Source organism: Rana temporaria, chromosome 3 (assembly GCF_905171775.1).
Source record: "Rana temporaria chromosome 3, aRanTem1.1, whole genome shotgun sequence".
In the NCBI taxonomy this organism is placed as follows: Eukaryota; Metazoa; Chordata; class Amphibia; order Anura; family Ranidae; genus Rana; species Rana temporaria.
This window is the reverse complement of record NC_053491.1, coordinates 284,890,194-284,910,899: the sequence shown is the minus strand read 5'-3', so window position 1 is coordinate 284,910,899 and position 20,706 is coordinate 284,890,194. Positions and strand designations below refer to the sequence as shown.

Sequence of the window (20,706 nt, the reverse complement as noted above, 5' to 3'; positions counted from 1 at the left end):
GTCCTGCACCTCAACTCGATAGAACACCTTTGGGATGAATTAAAGCAGAGACTACGCGCCAGGCTCTCTCATCCACATCAGTGCTGACCTCACAAAATGCGCTTCTGGAAGAATGGTCAAACATTCCCATAGACACACTCCTAAACCTTGTGGACAGCCTTCCCAGATGCTTGAAGCTGTTATAGCTGCAAAGAATGAGCCAACTCAATATTGAACCCAACGGACTAAGGATGGGATGCCATTAAAGTTCATGTGCGTGTAAAGGCAGGCGTCCTGACACATTTGGTAATATAATGTGTGTGTGTTTATATATATATATATATATATATATATATATATATATATATACAGTATTAATTTATTTATATCATGGCTTTGTTCAGCGGGAATGGGGTGTCGGTACCTTCAACACTGAATATATGTAATAGTAAGCAGGGGTTGAGGTGAGTTGGAAGTTCTATAGTTGCAGGAGGGGGAATCTGTTGTTGCAAGGGAGGTCTAATGTTGCTCAGAGAGATCTGTTGTTTCTTTCTGCTGAAGGGTCTATTGATGCTGGCTGGTGGGGGGTCTATTGTTGCTGGCTGGGCAATCTAGTGTTTCTGGGGTCAATATATTGTTGCTGGGGTCGATCTATTGCTTCCTGAGGGGTATTTTGTTGCGAGGGGCTATTTTTTGGGGGAATTTAATTACTTTTGGGATCTATTGTTGTTGAGGGAATCCATTGTTGCTGGGGAGGTCAATTGTAGCTGGAAGAGATCTACTGTTAAGGGAGGGGTTAATTGTTTCTGGCTGCTGGAGTTGTGGATTAATGCTGGCTGCTGGGATGGATCTGTTGTTGCTGGAGAAGTATTTTGCTGCTGGGGTCTTCTGTTGTTGGTGAGATTTTTTGTTGCTGGGGGGGGGGGGGGGGGTCTATTTTATTGCTTTTTTTGCTATCATTAACAAATTCCATGGAAATTACTTAGCCTCACAAAATGATACTTGGTTCTGTATTCTCTAAAAGATGTGGTACTTGGGGGTGAAGCAGGGCTGGACTGGGACAGAAATTTGGCCCTGGACTTTATCCAGACTGGCCCATTTTGACAGGTCTCTCCCATGGCGGCCGGACAACTCCCGCCCCCCCCCTCCCTCCGGCCACCCAAGCACCCTCTCCCCCTTCACTAGCCACTAGCCGTTCTACTTTATTAGAGTAGAACAGCTGGTATTGGTAATCTTTTAGGCAGTACCAGTGGGGAAGCTAGACATTATTTCACCCAGGGCAAAGAATCAGTTCGGTGCCCCCCTTATGGGACAAGATTAGGCAGAAGTGAGAAACTCCCAGGCCATAGCTGTTGAGTCAGCTGTCTGTCCCCACCCCCATGCTCCCCTGTCGTCCACCCTGCTCCTCTGATCCTCCCCCTGCTTCTTTGTTCCCCCCAGGTGAGCGCTGCAGGGGAAGGAGAGACAGAGGAGCGGAGGGGGCGGCAGTCCGCTGTCACTGAAGCCGGCCCACTGAGCCATCGGCCCACCGGGAAACTCCCTGTAGTCCCAATGGCCAGTCCATCCCTGGGGTGAAGCCAAGGGATTGTGCTCAGAGGTGGGTAGGGGTGGAGACAAGGAGTGACTTGGAAGGGGGGGGGGGGGGGTTCCTGCACCTATTTTCTAAAAAAAAGCCCTGTAGATATATTTACTGTATATACATCTGACAGGCATATTGGCAGACAGATTCTAAACAGAAAGCTTATTAGGGTATTCTTACTAGTGTGGAGAACCCTAAAAAATCAAGAACGGGTTTGTTTATTGAGCTTAACTGTGCTGGCCCAAATGCAAGATGTGGTGTTCATTCTCACTGATCCACCAGGAAAGAGTTGTACCCATGGGCTGATGACAGGCATTTGATGTTCTTTTGCAAACACATAACCCAAAGGACCAAGAAGTCCTATAAAGTTTTAACAACCTGATACAAGCTTTATATGAAGCTGTTTTGGTAGATAGATCTCTACACACGACTCCCTAGATTTACCAAGCGTCTACGTTTAATTCTACCTTCTTTATTGCACATTAGTATACAATTTGCAGGAGGGGGTTTGAGATTTAAACTATATCTGGAGGAGTACATGTATAAGGCTTGAGGGTCACTAGAATCACATATTGTGGCATTCAGGTCTCAGCAATACAACAAGCAGTGTTTAAATCACTTTATCAAAATCTATATTTAAAGTGTATCTAAAAACAAAATATTGTGTATTAGCTTTTTTACTATTTGTTTAGAAAGCTCTTGTGCTAACAGGAGCCATTAAAAAAATAAAATAAAATAATAATAATAATATTAGTTTACCTACCCTTAAATGAAAGAAAAATACGCACCTCATTAAGGACTGGTAAGCTGCAATATATTAATCGTTTGCTGTTAGGTCAGACTCAACTAAAATTTTACTTTCTGGTGGACTGACCCTTTAACCACTTGCCACCCGCCAATGACAGATTGACGGCGGCAAAGTGGTTGCAGAATCCTGACATATGACGTCCTCAGGATTCTGAGCCGCTGCGCGGCCCCTGGGGGCGCGCATAGCGGCGATCGTTGTTGCAGGGTGTCAGTCTGACACCCCGCAACACCGATCTCGGTAAAGAGTCTCTCACGGAGACTCTTTACCACGTGATCAGCCGTGTCCAACCACAGCTGATCACGATGTAAACCAGAAGAGCCGTTGATGGCTCTTCCTCACTCGCGTTTGACAGACGCGAGTAGAGGAGAGCCGATCGGCGGCTCTCCTGACAGGGGGGGTTCACGCTGATTGTTTATCAGCGCAGCACCCCCTCGGATCGCCACACTGGACCACCAGGGAAGCCCAACCTGGACCAGGGAAGGGCAAAAAAAAAAGGGTAAAAAAAAAAAAAAAAAGTCTGGGCAAAAAAAAAAAAAGCATTAAAAAAAAAAGATGCCAATCAGTGCCCACAAATGGGCACTGATTGGCACACATGGGTAAATCAGTGCCGCCCACAGTGTCCATCAGTGCCACCCCACAGTGCCCATCAGTGCCACCCCACAGTGTCCATCAGTGCCACCCCACAGTGCCCATCCATGCCCAGTGCCCACCTATCAGTGCCCATCTGTGCCACTCATAAGTATCCTTCAGTGCCGCCCATGAGTGCCCATCTGTGCCACCTATCAGTGCCCATCAGTGCCGCCCATGAGTGCCCATCAGTGCCACCCATGAGTGCCCATCAGTGCCGCCTATGTGTGCCCATCAGTGCCGCATACCAGCGCCGCCAATCAATGCCACCTCATCTGTGCCCATCAGTACTACCTCATCAATGTCCATCAGTGCCATCTCATCGGTGCCCATCAGTGCCGCCATGTCAGTGCCCGTAATTGAAAGAGAAAACTTACTTATTTACAAAAAAATTAACAGAAAAAAATAAAAACTTAATTTTTTTTCAACATTTTCAGTCTTTTTTTAGTTGTTGCGCAAAAAAAAAAAAAAACGCAGAGGTGATCAAATACCACCAAAAGAAAGCTCTATTTGTGGGCAAAAAAGGACGCCAATTTTGTTTGGGTACAGTGTAGCATGACCGCGCAATTGCCATTCAAAAATGCGACAGTGCTGAAAGCTGAAAATTGGCTTGGGCAGGAAGGTGCGTAAGTGCCCTGTATGGAAGTGGTTAAAGTGGTTGTAAAGGCACCAGTTTTTTATCTTAAGGCATACTATGCCATAAAATAAAAAAAGCCTTCTGTGTGTAGCTACCATCCCAGCACCTCCTAATACTTACCTGAGCCCCTTCTCTCTTCAGCAATGTCCACGAATATCTACGGTAAGCCGCCCGGGACACTCCTTCTGATTGGCTGAGACATAGCAGCGGCGCCATTGGCTCCCATGACTGTCAATCAAAGTCAGTCAGCTTATCAGGCGAGAGAGGGGGTGGGGCTGGGTCGGGGCTCCGTGTCCAAATGGATACACAGAGCTGTGACTCAGCTTCAGTGCCCCAATGGGAAGCTGCTGACAGTGGGGACACTCGATAGGAGGGAGTGGCCAGGAGCAGCAAAGAGGGAACCGAGAAGAGGAGGATACGGGCTGCTCTGTGCAAAACCAGCTACACAGTGGAGGCGCAGTACACTCGTGTATAGTCGGGCAGGCTCGGCTACTCTTGCGCTCACGTCCTGTACGTCCAGGACGTGAGCGTGAGAGGAGCCAAGCCTGCTCGACTATACACGAGTGTACTGCGCTCGGTATATCCCGGCGCAGTGTTCAAACTCGGCACGGAAAAGCGGGTATCGGCGTATATCGCGCACACACGATTTTGCCCTGATTTTCAGGGCAAAAAAGTGCGCGGTATACGCCGATAAATACGGTAAGTGTAACATGTTTGTTATTTTTTTTTTTTTTTTTAAACAAGACTTTACAATTATTTTAGGGTCCTTTCACACGAATGTGTCCGTATACGGGCTCCGCTTTGCTCAGCAGGGATCGCTCCATCGATCCACGCTGAGCAGGCAGATTACAGGTCTGACTCTGCACACTGTGCAAGGACTGACCTGTCAGAGCGCCGCTCTCCCCTATGATCATCCGATCTGATCCGCCAGATGGATGGAAAATAGGGTTTCCATCCGCCACACTTTGGCGGATCGGAGCGCGTCGGATGTCAGCGGACATGTTACCGCTGACACCCGTGGCTCCATAGAGGTGCACAGAGCGTCCGTTTAGGCCCGCCTAAAAAACTGACAGGCGGACCTGAATGGTCCGCCCGTGTGAAAGGGGCCTTAATTTTAAAATAGGTCTTATCTATCATACAATTTACATTAAGGACTATTCTAAGTTGCTCTAAAACCCTTTATCTTCCATCTGTAATTTTACAGGGACAGTGGGGCAACAAAGAATAGTTCTCACTTATGTGAAAAGATGCATGAAGTTGGTATTAAAATATCTGATTTAATATGGAATTTTATACTTACCATCTTTTAACTCAAATGTTGTAGAGTTACCGTTATATAGGCCTTGTTTAATGCAATAATATTTGCCTTGATTTTTTTCACAGAAATTTGAAATTAATAGAAGTAGTGAATCTTCATAGCGGAATTCTTTAGCATTGCTGTTTTTCATGGAGTATGAAACAGAACACTGTGATCCTGTTTCGTTTAGGCATGAGCATTTCAGTGTGACATCAGAACCAAGAAGTACATCTAGAAGATCAATTAGACACTTATTTCAAAGACAGTAATACACCATGCCATTGATAAAAGGAAACAGTTCTGTGATCATATAAGACTGGATTCACACCTATGCAAATTGGATGCAAGTTTCACCGCATCCAATTTGCATAGCAGAAGATTGTGACCGACTCTCTATGGAGTCTGTCCACACATCTTTGCATCAGCTCCGTTGCGAGTTGCACAGGAGCCCTGTGCATCTTTTTGTCTGTTTCAGGTCTGAATTCAGCACAAAATTCAGGCTGAAATCGGTCCTGAAACAGTGAATGGAGACGCAGCGGACTTCTGCTGTAAGCCGGAGCGTGCTGTAGAGTGAACCCAGCCTTAATGCAAGAATGGTGCAAGTATGAGTTTTTAGGCAGGTCATGGAATTGTATGGTCCTAGGTCCTAGGTGGAGCTGCATAGATCTGTATCTTTTTTTTTCTTTTAACCCTATATTCTATATAACTACAGTTATGGCCAAAAATATTGGCACCCCTGCATTTGCCGCTTTGCCCAGAAAATTGTTGCAATTACAAATGTTTAGACATTTTCATGTTTATTTATTTTGTTTGTATTGGTATGACACAAAACAGTGTAGAAACAAAAAGCCAGATCTGACACAATCCACGCAAAACTAAAACAATGGACTGAACAAAATTGTCACCTTCTCAAACTCGTAAGAAATAATTGCATTCCAAGTTTGTGATGCTCCTGTAATTTGTAATTCATCTCACCTATATTAATTAACAGGCGCTGACAATACAGAAATCACAGAGGTTTGGCCATGATTGTATGTAGCACAATTTTTTACATTTAAAAATAAAACAATACAATTAACAATATAAATATTTACATCAGGAAGGTATTAAAGTGGAGGTTCACCCAAAAACTCAAATGTTAACATTAGATTGAGGCTCATTTTGGGCAGCAGAATCTGGTGTTTTTTTTAAAAACAAAGCAGTACTTATCGTTTTAGAGATCGATCTTCTCCGCCGCTTCCGGGTATGGGCTGCAGGACTTTGCGTTCCTATTTGATTGACAGGCTTCCGACGGTCGCATACAGCGCGTCACGATTTTCCGAAAGTAGCCGAACGTCGGTGCGCAGGCACTGTATAGAGCCGCTTCGACGTTCGGCTTCTTTCGGCTACTCGTGATGCGATGTATGCGACCGTCGGAAGCCTGTCAATCAAATAGGAACGCCCAGTCCCGAAGACCATACCCGGAAGCGGCGGAGAAGATCGCTCTCTAAAACGGTAAGTACAGCTTCGATTTTAAAAAAAACACCCGATTCTGCTGCCCAAAATAAGCCTCAATCTAATGTTAAAAAATGTTTTTCGGGTGAACTCCCGCTTTAAGTCATTCTGACCCCTGCCAAGCACCCTAAACAATTTGGGAACAAATGAATGTACTGTATTTACAGTAACTGCATTGTGCCGGCCCAAACGTAGTGTTCAATGCCAATGATCCACCAGGAGAGAGTTGCACCCATGGACTGATGACAGACATGTGATGCTCTTCTGCATCCAACTCAATTTTAAACATAGTCTTGCTAGCAGCCAGCATTTAACTTCCAAAGCAAATACACCTTAGCACACTGGTACTGACTAGTGTACAACTGTATATCTTCTCCCTCAGGTTCCCTCCCTTACTAATGTGATCTCAGTGATGACGGGGAGGGGGAGGGGAGAGACAAACATGGATGCTGTGCAGGCAACTCTGACACCCTGGGTTCAGTCATTTTTTACCCGTTGACACCAGTAATAAGTGACTTACACAGTATGGATAAAGCAGTTTAAATGTGTTTACTGTGGCAAGAGTAGCACATGGAAATACATAACCGAAATGTCATATGGATATCTTATCTGAAGGCAACAAAGCACTAGCATTAAATGCAGTTATGCAATTTAGAGATTTATGTTAGTAAAATAGAATGCAATGAACACAGTGTGATTAAATACAATCAAACCTTATGTCATCTCTCTGCTCCCCCGACTTGTTGATTGGCTAGCTGCCCGCTCACCCACAGAGACAACCAGCTGACCACCCACTCTCTGACTCTCATTCACCGCCGAGCCACCCGCCCACACACCGAGGCACCAGGAGTTGGTTTTAAGGCTCAGTGACCTGTTGTAAGGAGGTGAGAGGCTAGTGTGTCTGTGGTGGAGGGATCTGGATCACAGCTGCATTGTTCAGTTTACTGTTTCACCTGTTTTTTGTGTTTTTAATCTATGTACATCTGCCATTCCTGGATGTTTTTCTATCTAACATTTTTTTTTGATTAACTGTTCAAGGACTATTTATATTTAATATTTTAGTTTAATTTTGCCCTGCACTACTTTTTGTTTTATAGAGGGGAGAGAAGCCAGGGAACATCCATTAGCTGATCTTTCCTAGCTAGAATTAACATAGAAGTAAAATGCATTATGTTACTTCTGGGTTTGGCTGTCACTTTTCCTGACCAGCATGACCTGCACTCCATTGGCTTTAATAGAAGGGAGGTAAGACATCAGTGGTTGAATAGACCCCTGATATTTCATTAAAGAGAACCTGTCTTAACAAAATGCCATCACATAAGGGACTTAACCACTTAAGGACCGGCTCACGTATATATACGTCATCACTTTAAAGATTAGTATCTCGGTAACGGCAGCAGCCGAGAGGGCCCCCCCTTCCACCGCCCTCCCGCGTCCTCCGCCGCTTACCGGAGCCGTCAGCAGCATATGTCTTAAAGGCACATTTTTTTTGTCATTTATTCAAATGACAATTTATTTTTATTTATTTTTTAGCATTTTAGTCTAAATATGAGATCTGAGGTCTTTTTGACCCCAGATCTTATATTTAAGAGGACCTGTCATGTTTTTTTTTATTACTAGGGATGTTTACATTAATAGTAATAGGAATAAAAGTGATAACATTTTTTTTTTTTAAACAGTGTAAAAATAAATAAAATCAATTAAAATAAATAAGAAAACAAAAAAATAAAAAAATTAAGCGCCCCGTCCCGACGTGCTCACGCACAGAAGCGAACGCATACGTGAGTAGCGCCGGCATATGAAAACGGTGTTCAAACCGCACAAGTGAGGTATCGCCACAATTGTAATGCTACGTACACACGACCGTTTTTAATGGTCTAGAAAAAACTTTTTTTCAACCCCATTATTGTTAAGCTGGCCTTGCCTACACACGATCGTGAAAAAAAATGCTCTAGCAAAGCGCGGCGATGTACAACACGTATAAAGGGGAAGTTCCATTCGGATGGCGCCACCCTTGGGGCTGCTTTTGCTGATTTTGTGTTAGTAAAACTTTTGTGAGAGACGATTTGCGTTTTTCAGTCTGTTACAGCGTGATGAATGTGCTATCTCCATTAAGAACGCTAGTTTTACCAGAACGAGTGCTCCCGTCTCATAACTTTCTTCTGAGCATGCACGTTTTTTTCACGTCGTTAAAGCCTACACATGACCATTTTTTACAACGTTAAAAACGATGTGAAAATTTAGAGCATGTCCTACATTTTTAATGCCTATTTTTTACGTTGTGAAAAATGCTCTGGAGCCCACACACGTTATTTTTTACATCCCGAAAAACGTGTGTATGCGGCATTAGAGTGAAAGCAATAATTCTAGCCCTAGACCTCCTCTGTAACTCAAAAGAGGCAACCTATAGAATTTTGTAAACGTCGCCTATGGAGATTTTTAAGGGTAAAACACCATTATCACCATTCCACGAGCGGGCGCAATTTTGAAGCGTGACATGTTTTGTATCATTTTACTCAGCGTAACATTATCTTTCACAATTTAAAAAAAAATGGGCTAACTTTACTGTTGTCCTATTTTTTAATTAAAAAAAGTGTGCTTGTAAGACTGCTGCGCAAATACGGTGTGAAAAAAAGTATTGCAGAGACCGCCATTTTATTCTCTAGGGTGTTAGAAAAAATATATATGTTTGGGGGTTCAAAGTAATTTTCTAGCAAAAAAAACTGTTTTAAACTTGTAAACACCAAGTCTGAAAAACAGACTCGGTCCTTAAGTGGTTAAGTAAAAAAAGAGAAATCAAAGTTACATACAAGCACTTAAAACAATGCCAGAATGTTGAGCTAGCCCCTATGTACATGCTCACATGAACGTAAACACACTTGTCCGGGTCGCCTATGTGCAAAAATGTTGATTGTGCTACACTAGGGTGACCACGTGTCCCGGATTGCCCGGGACAGCCCTGCATTTTGTAGATCTGTCCCGGGCACATTCATTCCAGGACAATACAGTGTCCCAGAATAAAACTGACACAGCCACCCCCCTGGGCCAATCTGATGCCCCCAAAAAAGTCCGCAACATCACCGCTTTACTCACTGACAGTACTTGTCCTGGCCGGGAATGCCTGGAGGAGCACAATCCCGCCCCCTGCTTGTGCCTGGAGAAATTATAAATCCCGCCTCTTGTGTCCAATCACTGTGCTGTGATTCGTTACAACACAAGCTGATTTTTGCCAGGTTGAGGTCCAGTATTAAAAGCTGTGGATGACCTGTAGGAGCTTTAAAGGGTTACCTATGAAAAATGTTGGGTACTGAAGTTCATTGCAGTTTCACAAGCACATGCAGTTTGAAGGTTTGACATGTTTGTTGTCTATTTACTCAGTGCAACTTTATATCGTACCAAAAATGGGTCATGTATTGGGGTTGATTTACTTAAGGCAAATAGACTTTGCACTTTGCAAAGTGCAGTTGCACTATAAAAGTGCAATTGCTCCAGAGCCTAGTAAATGAGGTAAGGCTTCACTTTACAAACAATACACAATCATGTGCAAGAAAAAAAAAAAAGAAAAACAGCATTTTTGCTTGTACATAAATGGATAATCGAAGTCACCAGAGCTTTTGCTCATTTAGTAAGCTCTGGAGCAACTGCTCTTGCAGAGTGCAACTGCACTTTGCAAATTGCACCGTCTCTTTCCCATTAGTAAATCAACCCCAAAACATGGCATAGACAATTATTTTCAATATATGGTATATTAACCACTTCCCGCCCATGGACGTCATATGACGTCCTGGACTTTCAGTGGGGATATCTGAATGATGCAGCTACAGGCATCATTCAGATATCACTGTTTTCTGCCGGCGATTCTGTGCACCATAAAAATTATCATAGCGTTAGTTCCGCCGAGTGATTGTTCTTATAGGTGACGGGAGGGGGCGTCCACCCCTCCCGCCACCATCCGGTGTTTCTCCGGGCTCTCCTGTGCCATTGGGGTCCCGGAGAAACGATCCGCTGGCGTCAGCTGGAAAGCATAGAGATGACTGGTCCCCAGTCATCTCTATGGCCGTCGGAGTCCCGGGTGCGATGTTATGACGTCACGCCCGGGTACCCGGAAGTAAACAAAGCCGCGGCTGGGGGCATGAGATCGGTGAATTTTTTTTCACGATCTCATGCTTTCCTGCCTAAAGGAGAGATGTGGGGTCTTATTGACCCCACATCTCTCCATAAAGAGTACCTGTCACAATATATTCCTATTACAAGGGATGTTTACATTCCTTGTAATAGCAATAAAAGTGAAAAAAAAAAAAAAAAGTGAAAAAAAAAAAAAAAATAAGTTAAATAAATAAATAAAGATTATTTAAAACGCCCCTGTGCCCGTTAGCTCGCACTCAGAAGCGAACACACATGCAAAATGTAAGCGTTGCCTACGGAGATTTTTAAGTACTGAAGTTTGGCACCATTTCTTGAGTGTGCGCAATTTTAAAGCTTGACATGTTAGGTATCTATTTACTCGGCGTAACATAATATTTCACATTATACAAAAAAATTGGACTAACTTTACTGTTTTGTTTTTTAATTCACAAAAAGTTATTTTTTTTCCCAAAAAAAGGCATTTGAAAAATGATTGCGCACATACCATGCAAGATATAAAGTTGCAATGATCACCATTTTATTCCCTAGGGTGTCTGCTAAAAAAAAAACCTATATAGTGTTTGGGGGTTCTGAGTAATTTTCTAGAAAAAAAATGATTTTTGCATGAAGGAGAGGAGCGCCAGAATAAGCTTGGTATGGAAGTGGTTAACAATTCTCAGAAAAAATAAGCTATATTGCCTGACGCAAAATTCTTAATTTTGGTAATAAAAGTATAACACAAATTCTCAATATTATAGAATATACCAAGAAAAAAGTAAGTAATCTTTAAGAAAGTGATATCTTTCTTATCGAAGAGTGGAAGCACTTCGATACAGTACTATAAAGACATTTTCCTCTAGATTCTCCATGTTATATAAGAAGTTGGTAAGCAATTCAACCAAGCCAACCTAAGAGTTAACTATTCATTTTGAGTGGAGATAACAATATTAATAACAATAAAGAACAAAGGTATACTCACAAGACGAAAAAGTAAACTCCATGCACAAAACCAACATGCAGATAGTCAATTCCTTGATCGGCCACATCTGCACTTTCTGTTGCTGTTCTGTGGGCAGCATAAAATTGCAGATGTGGGTTACCGGGATCCTTCCAGCTTACTACTTAAGTGCAGTTAATGTACTGGATAACTGTGCAAGAGGAAGTCACATTTTTTTTTATAAGCAATAAAAAGCACCATAGCGACATAGGTTATTTTTTTTGTGTGAACCAGAGTTCCTTCCTCCTGTCAGTAAATTTGAGTTTATTATGACCGAGAAAGTGGTTTACTTTCCTATTATATATATTTATATATTTTCTGTGTGTAGATATATATATATAACATTCCAGTAACACACTTTGAGTTTTTTAAAGGTCCAAGTTGTTTATTTGTATGACTATGGTAACATTGTAGGCTTATGATAAACATTTAATTGGTAACTGAATAGATTATTTAAAAAAACAGTTTAGAGTATTTAGATCAGTGGTTTGTCCTATATTTAATGTCATTAAATTCCAATTTAATAATTTAATGTTATTCATTTCCAATAATTGAATTCCACCCTCCACTAATTTTCTTCTGAGGTGAGGACCATCCCTTGCCCTCAGTTCCTCAGCTGTTATCATGCTCTGGTTGGAGTAACTAGCCAACTCATTGTGAAAGTTTCCCAACTTTTAAGGACCAAATTCCCTGACTTGTTCATTCCCCGACTTAGTTGGGGTAGGCGGTACACTTTGGTGGGGGTGGGTCAGCCACGCTGTGTGACCTTTGACCTCTGGGAACCCGCCTTCTGACCTTTGACCTTTGTGGGGAGGTCCCTGTTCCAATTCCTGAGTCCTAGCCATATTCTTCAATGGGAAACCCTAACCCTATACCCTAACCCCTAACCCTAACCCTAACCCCTACCCTAACCTAACCCTAACCCCCTAACCCCTAACTCCTAACCCTCACCCTAACCCTCTAACCATGTAACCCTCTAACCACTGTTTAGTAGTTATTGCAATCTTCTGTAAAGTATAAGCTATTACTAATCCCTACCAAAATGTTTGCCTGGTGGAAAAAAAATTAAGAAGAACTCCAGCCAAATATAACAATATAAAAATGACATAAAATAACAGCTTTTGCTGCAATATTCACCTTCAGTCTAGAGACTTCCCACACAGTACCTTTTCTTCTGGTAGAAGTCCTCAATCTTATAGTCAGCATCATTCAACCCACTGCATCTGAGCTCAGGGAATCCTGGACCCACCACAGTCTGTGAATGCACAGTGAAAGGAGAAGCTTAGCTCTCCGCTCTTTACTACCATCAGCATGTTTCTTGACAGCACATGAACTCATCAGCTAACTGTGCTGCTTCTTTGTCTCATGTGCCAGCCCTGTTATAAAGGGACTGTAAGAAACAATAGACTGTTACCAGGTCAAATTCAGCTACTTGCATTGTTTGCATTTAAAAAAAATAATATATATATATATATATATATATATATATATATATATATATATATATATATATGTATATGTATATATATATTGATGTATTAATGATATATAGAATTAAAGGCTAAGTTCACCTTTTGCACCATGTTACATGTGACACCTGTATTTAGTGCATTTAGTATTTAGTGCAAATACTATGGGCCAGATTCAGATAGAGATACGACGGTGTATCTCCTGATACGCCGTCGTATCTCTGAGTTCCGTCGGTCGGATCTATGAGCCTGATTCATAGAATCAGGTTTCGCATAGACCTCCCTAAGATCCGACAGGTGTAAGTGACTTACACCGTCGGATCTTAGGCTGCAATCTCACGCTGGCCGCTAGGTGGCGCTTCCGTTTGTATACACAAGGAATATGCAAATGAGGAGTTACGCCGATTCAGAAACAAACGACCGCCCGGCGCTTTTTTTTTACATCGTTTGCCTTCGGCTTTTTCCGGCGTATAGTTACCCCTGCTATATGCGGCGTATCCTATGTTAAGTATGGCCTTCTTTTTTTTTTTACTAGTAATGGCGGCAATCGCTGATTTTTAACGGGACTGCGTCATTGTGGCGGACAAATCTGACTCCAAGTGACACTTTTTGACTTTTTGGGGACCAGTGACACCAATAATGCACCGATCCCTGTATAAATGACACTGGCAGGGAAGGGGTTAAGGGGATAACACCAGGGGCGATCAAGGGGTTAAGTGTGTCCTAGGGAGGAGCTTTCTAACTGTGGGGGGGGAAAACAGAGATCGCGTTTCAGCTTTGCTCAAACAGAAGATCTCTCTTTTCCTCACTAACAGATCAGTGGTGTGCCATGTTTACAAAGGCACACCGCTGCTTCGTGTCTCCTGTGAACTATCGTCTGGTTGCGGCAGTCATCGCTGCTGCCAGACCCGCTGATTGGCTCCCGCTGTGTCCAGTCGCTGCGGTAGCGGCGCTCTACCGTAGTATATGTACAGTGGGAGGTCCAGAAGCAAAATTGTAAGTAAACTGGAATGACTAGCCACCTTCAAGCCTGGCAGTGATCGAAGGCAGCCAATAGTGTGTTAGACTGTAGTTGGGTATATATGATATACAGTATGTTCAAAAATATCTCAGATTGTCAGATTGGGGTATAAAGACTCCAGTTATGAAATGGTTATTGTTGTAAATAAACAATGTAATATGGTGCCAATCTTCAATCAGTAACTTTGGTTCTTTCCAGAGAGTATAGCATTTATTGGATGCAGCAAAAGATGGCAAGTTCACCAAAGTATATAGAAAATACAAAAATTCTGATCCCTTCAGAGTCCCAGTTCCTCTGTCCTGTCATATATTAACATGCATATGGACACTTCACCCCTCCAGCATATATGTCCAATCTATATTGGCACATAGGTGGCTTCCATGCATGCCATAATGTATGCTATATCAGGATCCTAGATCATTCATAGTTACATAGTTAATCTGGTTGAAAAGAAAAAAAAAACATGTCCATCCAACAGAGAAATAAAACACACACACACACACAAATAAAAAAACTCCTTATACACGATCCTCTACCCACAGCTGATCCAGAGAAATCCCCAATAAAGCATAATTTAATTTGCTCCAGCTGAGGAAATAATTTCCCAAATAATAATCCCCAAGAGCCAGTCGGAAATTCCCTGGATCAACTTTATCTATCAATATTAGCATCCAGTTATATTATGTACATTTAGGAACGTATCACAGGCCAATCAGAGGCTATCACTGCATTTAGGTGACCAGGAACAGGAAGTCTCGGCTCTCGATCATTAGTACTAGACCCAGGGTTTGTGGTGAGAGCCCAGTCTCTGTGCTGGGGGCACACTGTGTGTCGCACTCCCAAGATAAAGACAGGTAAGCGTATATGCGGCCTCAGGGATAAAGACCCACTTTTGTGAGACTGCATATATGCATGTGGTCGTGCCAAGGGGTTAATATATAGTTTATAATATGACGGCCCCACCCTGTCTCTGATTTAGATGGGTGAATGGCATTTAGAGAGGTGTATTTTATTATTGTTGGCAGTGTACTGTATTGCACTAGTCGTGCCTGGTGGTCAGGAGGCTTTCTTTCATCTCACACACCCATTGGTGTGTGAGAGCAAATTGCTTCCTGATCACCAGTCAGTATGTGACATATAGCTGCTAGCTGTGATTGGCCACAGTGATCATATGGTACAGAGCCATTCCCTTTAGCTCCATATGTTTTGTCTGTAATCTGCTTTGTCTGATCACAGGGTGATCTCCAGACTGCATGCCGAGAAGCACAGTTCTTGGCGGACGTAATGGTACGTTCTCCCGCAACAGTAAGGGAGCAGCCAGGTCAGATATACCCCGGTAAGTACAGTAGCCAATCTGCAAGAGGTTAAATATTTGCTTCCCACTGCATTAAAAGAGCTAAAATTAAAGTTCCTGCTTCTATCGTTTCCATTAGAACCTGTCTCAACAGACTTTGGGCTTCTGTCAAGGACATCAGTTAGAGACACTTCTGAGATCATACAGCATTTATTACCAGGTGCATTTGACTTGCAGCTGATCTCTTTCTAAACCTGAATTTGAACTGCTTCAAGCGGGTTTGAAATACTACAGACTTTTATGGGTATGCAAAACACGCTTTATGTGAACAAAATCCAGTCAACACATGCTGTTAGACCCTTTTCACACTGCAGCACCACTAAAACAGCGCTAAAGCGACGCTCGTTTTTGCAGTGCTTTAGCAGCATTTTAGTGGCGCTTTGCAATGCTTTTCGGGCGCTAGTGGGTCATATTTTTTTTAAGGTCACCTTAAAATAAATCCTAAAAACACCCGTTTTACGGCACTTTCAAATCGCTTTTAAGGCGCTTCGGAAACACTGCCCATTAATTTCAATAGGCAAGGGCGTTTTTGGAGCACATTTTACAGCGCTGCAAACCTGCCCCAAAGATCCTGCTTTCAGGGCACTTTGGGGCACTTTCTAATGTCCCGCAAGTGCAATGCCCCAGTGTGAAAGCACTCAATGCAAAGAGTGGGAGGCAGTTTTCAGGTGCTTTTTAGAGGCTATTTATAGCGCTAAAATGCCTGAAAACTGCCTTAGTGTGAAAGGGGTCTAACTTTGTTGGTAGGCCCCTTTTCTTGGCTAGTTTAGAATTTGACATGTCAGTAAACATTCATGTTTTATGATAGCCTGCTCTTGGAATCTCATACTTGCCAACTCAAGGCATTTTCCTAAAGGTAGCGTGGAGGTGCATGGTAGTTTGTGCTTGATTACAAAAATCATGTTGCTCACAGCAAGTTCTATTCTCCCACTGCAAGTATGCTAATTATTTATATATTCCTGAATGTACACGCATAGACAGGTAGCCGGTCCATTTACACATTAAAAGGAAGATCCTCAGAAATTGTGCAATAGAATTGGCAGACTTTTCATCTAATTCTATTCAAATAATTAAAAAAAAAATGAGGGGAGTGATGTGATATGATATATCATCCCTAATGGAATGAAAGAAAAGGTATTCATATATTGAGAGGGACTTTATATATATCTACAATGGTTTTACAAAAAGGAAAAAACTTAAAAATCATACATCTTTATTGATACATATTAAAAATATATATATAAAAACTTTAAAATTGTGTAAATATTGACACCACTTAGAAAAGAGAGTATAAGAACCATAGGTGTGTGCACAGAATCCCTGGGCACACCCTAATCAGCCCATGTGGCCTAGATTCCCCCTGTTTGGACCGCTGGAATTTCACCAAAGCCCCCAAACAGGCATCCTAAAAAGATTGTTAAAAAATAATAAAAATAATATCTACTGACACCAATCTCTGCCTTACTGAAGCTGTCAGTATATATACACATGCACAGCTTGGGGTGCACACCCTAATGCAATTGGCTATGCACACCTCCTATGACAGTAACTCAAACTGTAGAATCCCCAGAGATCTTTATGTATAGGTTGATGCATTTCTTGGGAAACACGCTTCCTCGGGAGCTCGGATCTTTTTTACTGCATCTGTACATGAATGGGTAGATTCACGTACGGGCGCCTAAAATTAGGACGGCCTAGCCTACTCTTTTTAGGCTACATCGCCGAAAATTATTTAGGTTAGAAGTGATTCTCAAACCACTTACCTTCAAATTTTCGGCGGCGTAGCCTAAAACGAGCGGGCGTAAGCGCACCTAATTCAAATGACTGGGAGGGGGGCGTGTAGTATTGAAATGAGGCTTGACCTCACGTTTTTTGACGTTTTTTACACTGCGCATGCGCCGGGCGACTACATTTCCCAGTGCGCATTGCGGCTAAGTAGGCCGTACGGGCCTATTGATTTTGACGCGTACGTAAACGACGTAAATCCCGATTCGCGGACGACTTGCGCAAACGACGTAAAAAATTCGAACCTCGCGGCGGGAACGGAGGCCATACTTAACATTGTTATTCCACCTCATAGGTGGAATAACTTTAGGCGGCCTATCGCGTACGGAAACGACGTAACTCGACGGTGTAGGCCCGGCGTACGCTCGTAAATCGTCGGGAATCGGCTTATCCCCTCATTTACATAATCTAGGCCGGCCGCAATGGCAGCGCCATCTAGCGGCCAAAAGAAACATTGCAACCTAAGATAGAATGGCGCAAGCCAGCCTATCTTAGGTATGTTTAAGTGTATCTCTGTTTGAGAATACACTTAAACATAGGCCGGCTTAGATTCAGAGTTAGGTCGGCTTATCTGTAGATAAGCTGGCCTAACTCTTTGTGAATCTACCTAAAAGTGTATAAATACATATTGAGATTTGCACCCAATGTGGAAAAAAACAAGGGGATCAAATCCATCACTTTATGGATATCATTGTAGAACACATTGTAAAGATCACTATATGGCAGTGACCAGAGTACATTCTCCATACTGGCAGTAGTAGAGTCTTAAACCTCGTACACACGATCAGATTATCTGACGGGAATTGTATGGTGACAGGCTGTTGGCGGAAAATCCGACCGTTTGTATGCGCCATCGGACAATTGTTGTCGGATTTTCCGCGGATGTGGGATAGCATGCTTTAAAATTGTCCACCAACAAATGTGTGTTGTCGGATTATCTGATCATGTGTACATAAGTCCGTCGGACAAAACTCCAAAGTACAAACACGCATGCTCAGAAGCAATGCTCACCCTAACACAACATTAGCAGAAGCTGCCCAAAGGGTGGGGCTATTGAGCCGAAAAAACACATAGTTTCATGTTTGATGGCCGACAATGAAAATCCGATCATGTGTACCAGGCTTAAAAGCTGGTACACATGATCCAATTGTTGGCAGGGGATTGTCTGTTGTCCTAAAATCTTACCATTAGTATGCTTCTTTTGTTGTCCAACTTTCGGTCAACAATGTTTGGATGACAGGTTAGCAAATTTTAGGCATACAACGGCTCCACTTCTGATTTTCGTATGGTCAGTACACAAATCCGACACACAAAAGTCAAAAGTCGAAAGCACAAACACGCATGCTCAGAATCAATGCTCACCAAACACAAAATTAGCAGATATTATCTTTATCCCAAAAGAAAAAAAAAAAATGTTTGCCTGTAAAGTGTTAGCAGGAGTTAGCAGGAGTTACCGTATTTATCGGCGTATAACGCGCACTTTTTTCCCCCTAAAATCAGGGGGAAATCGTGGGTGCGCATTATACGCTGATCCGCTGTCTCTGAGCGCTGCCACTGACATATACCGAGTGCAGTACACTCGGGTACACTCGGCTATGCGCGGCCGCGCTTGGCCCCCGCTCGCGGTCACGCCCTGTGCCGCCTCCTAGCCTTTATGCGAGAGGAGCCGAGCGTGGCTGAGCATAGCCGAGTGTACCCGAGTGTACTGCGCTCGGTATATGTCGGCGGCGGCGCTCAGAGACAGCGCGGGAGAGCTCAGAGACAGCGCGGGAGAAGCGGGGAGGACACCACCGAGGCCTCACACGGACGCCGGACCGGACAAGGCCGCCGATGGATGCCGGGCAAGACACCGACAAACTGTAAGTAATTAATTTTTTTCCAGGAATTTCCCTTGGGTGCATACTATACGCCGGTGCGCGCTATAGGAAGATAAATACGGTAATTTTAATATGTTAGACAAGTCCATCTAAGTCTGTTTAGTTTAATACTACCCTCCTCCCAGACTGCTAATACTGCTGTAAAGAGGTTTCTGCTTTACAAGTTCATCCAGAAGCTGACACCCTGACAGGAAGTGTGTCACTGGCTGATGAACAGGTGAAAGGAGGAAAAGCCTGAAAAAAGAAAACTAACGCCTCCTCCGGGTCTGTCATCTAGCCCCAAATTCATGCAAAAGGTGTTGGTCCGTCTCTCAATCAAAAAGGCTTTAGGAAAAAGGTGGGTGACTGCACACTCATAAAATTCAAATCCAGATGTTTTATTGAAATAATCGAATGGTCAAGATGTCGACCAGTGTTCTGTACAGGCAGTGCTACTAATGTTGTTACCAAGCAGAGAGGAAGAGAAGGGGGATATTAGATTAGCGACTGAAACAGCCAAGCACATGTTTTCATTCAGATTACAACTCTCACCACCCACCAGCTTTCGTCATCCATGCTGACTTAGGACTGTCATTGCCTCCTCTCTATGGGCCAAATCCACAAAAGAGATACTCCGGCGTAAGCCGTCGTATCTCTGGTTCTAACTTTGGAACTGATCCTCAGAAGCAGTTTTCCAAAGTTAGGCAGAAGATCCGACATCTGTAAGGGACTTACACTGCCGGATCTTAGGATGCAGTACCGCATCCGCCACTGGGAGCATTTCGAGTCAAAATGCCTCTTCTGGTATGCAAATTAGCACTTAGGGCGATCCACAAAGCTTTTGTGCTTTGTTTTTTCGCCGTAAGTTTTAGTTTGCCAAGTGTAAAACTAGGGCTGCTTTTACAAAGTGTAAAGTTAGTAACACCTTGTAAAAGCCCATTCAAGCGACGGCATTTGGTATGCATTCCCGAGGGAGAACTCCACGGCAATTTGTAAAATCAAAACCGGCATGGGTTCCCCCCCAGGAGCATACCAGGCCCTTAGGTCTGTTATGGGTTGTAAGGAGACCCCCCCTCCACCGAAAAATCGACGTAGGGGGTCCCCCTACAATCCATACCAGACCCGTATCCAAAGCACGCTACCCGGCCGGTCAGGAATGGGAGTGGGGACGAGCGAGCGCCCCCCCCTCCTGAGCCGTGCCAGGCCGCATGCCCTCAACATGGGGGGGTTGGGTGCTCTGGGGCAGGGGGGCGCACTGCGGGCCCCCCCACCCCAGAGCACCCTGTCCCCATGTTGATGAGGACAGGACCTCTTCCCGACAACCCTTGCCGTTGGTTGTCGGGGTCTGCGGGCGGGGGCTTATCGGAATCTGGGAGTCCCCTCAAATAAGGGGGCCCCCAGATACCGGCCCCCCACCCTAAGTGAATGGATATGGGGTACATCGTACCCCTACCCATTCACCTGTAGGCAAAAAGTAAAAGTTAGTAAACACACAACACAAGGGTTTTTAAAATAATTTATTATTCTGCTCCGGAGGCACCCCCCTGTCTTCTTTATTAGCTCTATTACCAGGGGGGCTTCTTCTTCCACTCTCCGGGGGTCTTCTTCCACTCTCCGGGGGGGGTTTCTTCTTCCGCTCTCCGGGGGGGGAGCTTCTCCGCTCTCCGGGGGTCTTCTT

The 20,706-nt window shown here is 43.6% G+C and overlaps 1 protein-coding gene across 1 annotated transcript in view; it reads right to left on the bottom strand.

Annotated features, from left to right (window-relative positions):
- Nucleotides 1–11,682, bottom strand: part of LOC120930457 — a 30,550-nt gene extending 18,868 nt beyond the window's left edge. Inside the window, exons 1-2 of the mRNA XM_040341640.1 lie at nucleotides 11,526–11,682; nucleotides 4,931–5,158 (exon numbers count right to left, since the gene is read on the bottom strand). Coding sequence (XP_040197574.1) covers nucleotides 4,931–5,158; nucleotides 11,526–11,625 — 328 coding nt within the window. The 5' untranslated portion in view covers nucleotides 11,626–11,682. The remainder of the gene's footprint in view (nucleotides 1–4,930; nucleotides 5,159–11,525) is intronic.
- Nucleotides 11,683–20,706: the final 9,024 nt, after the last annotated feature.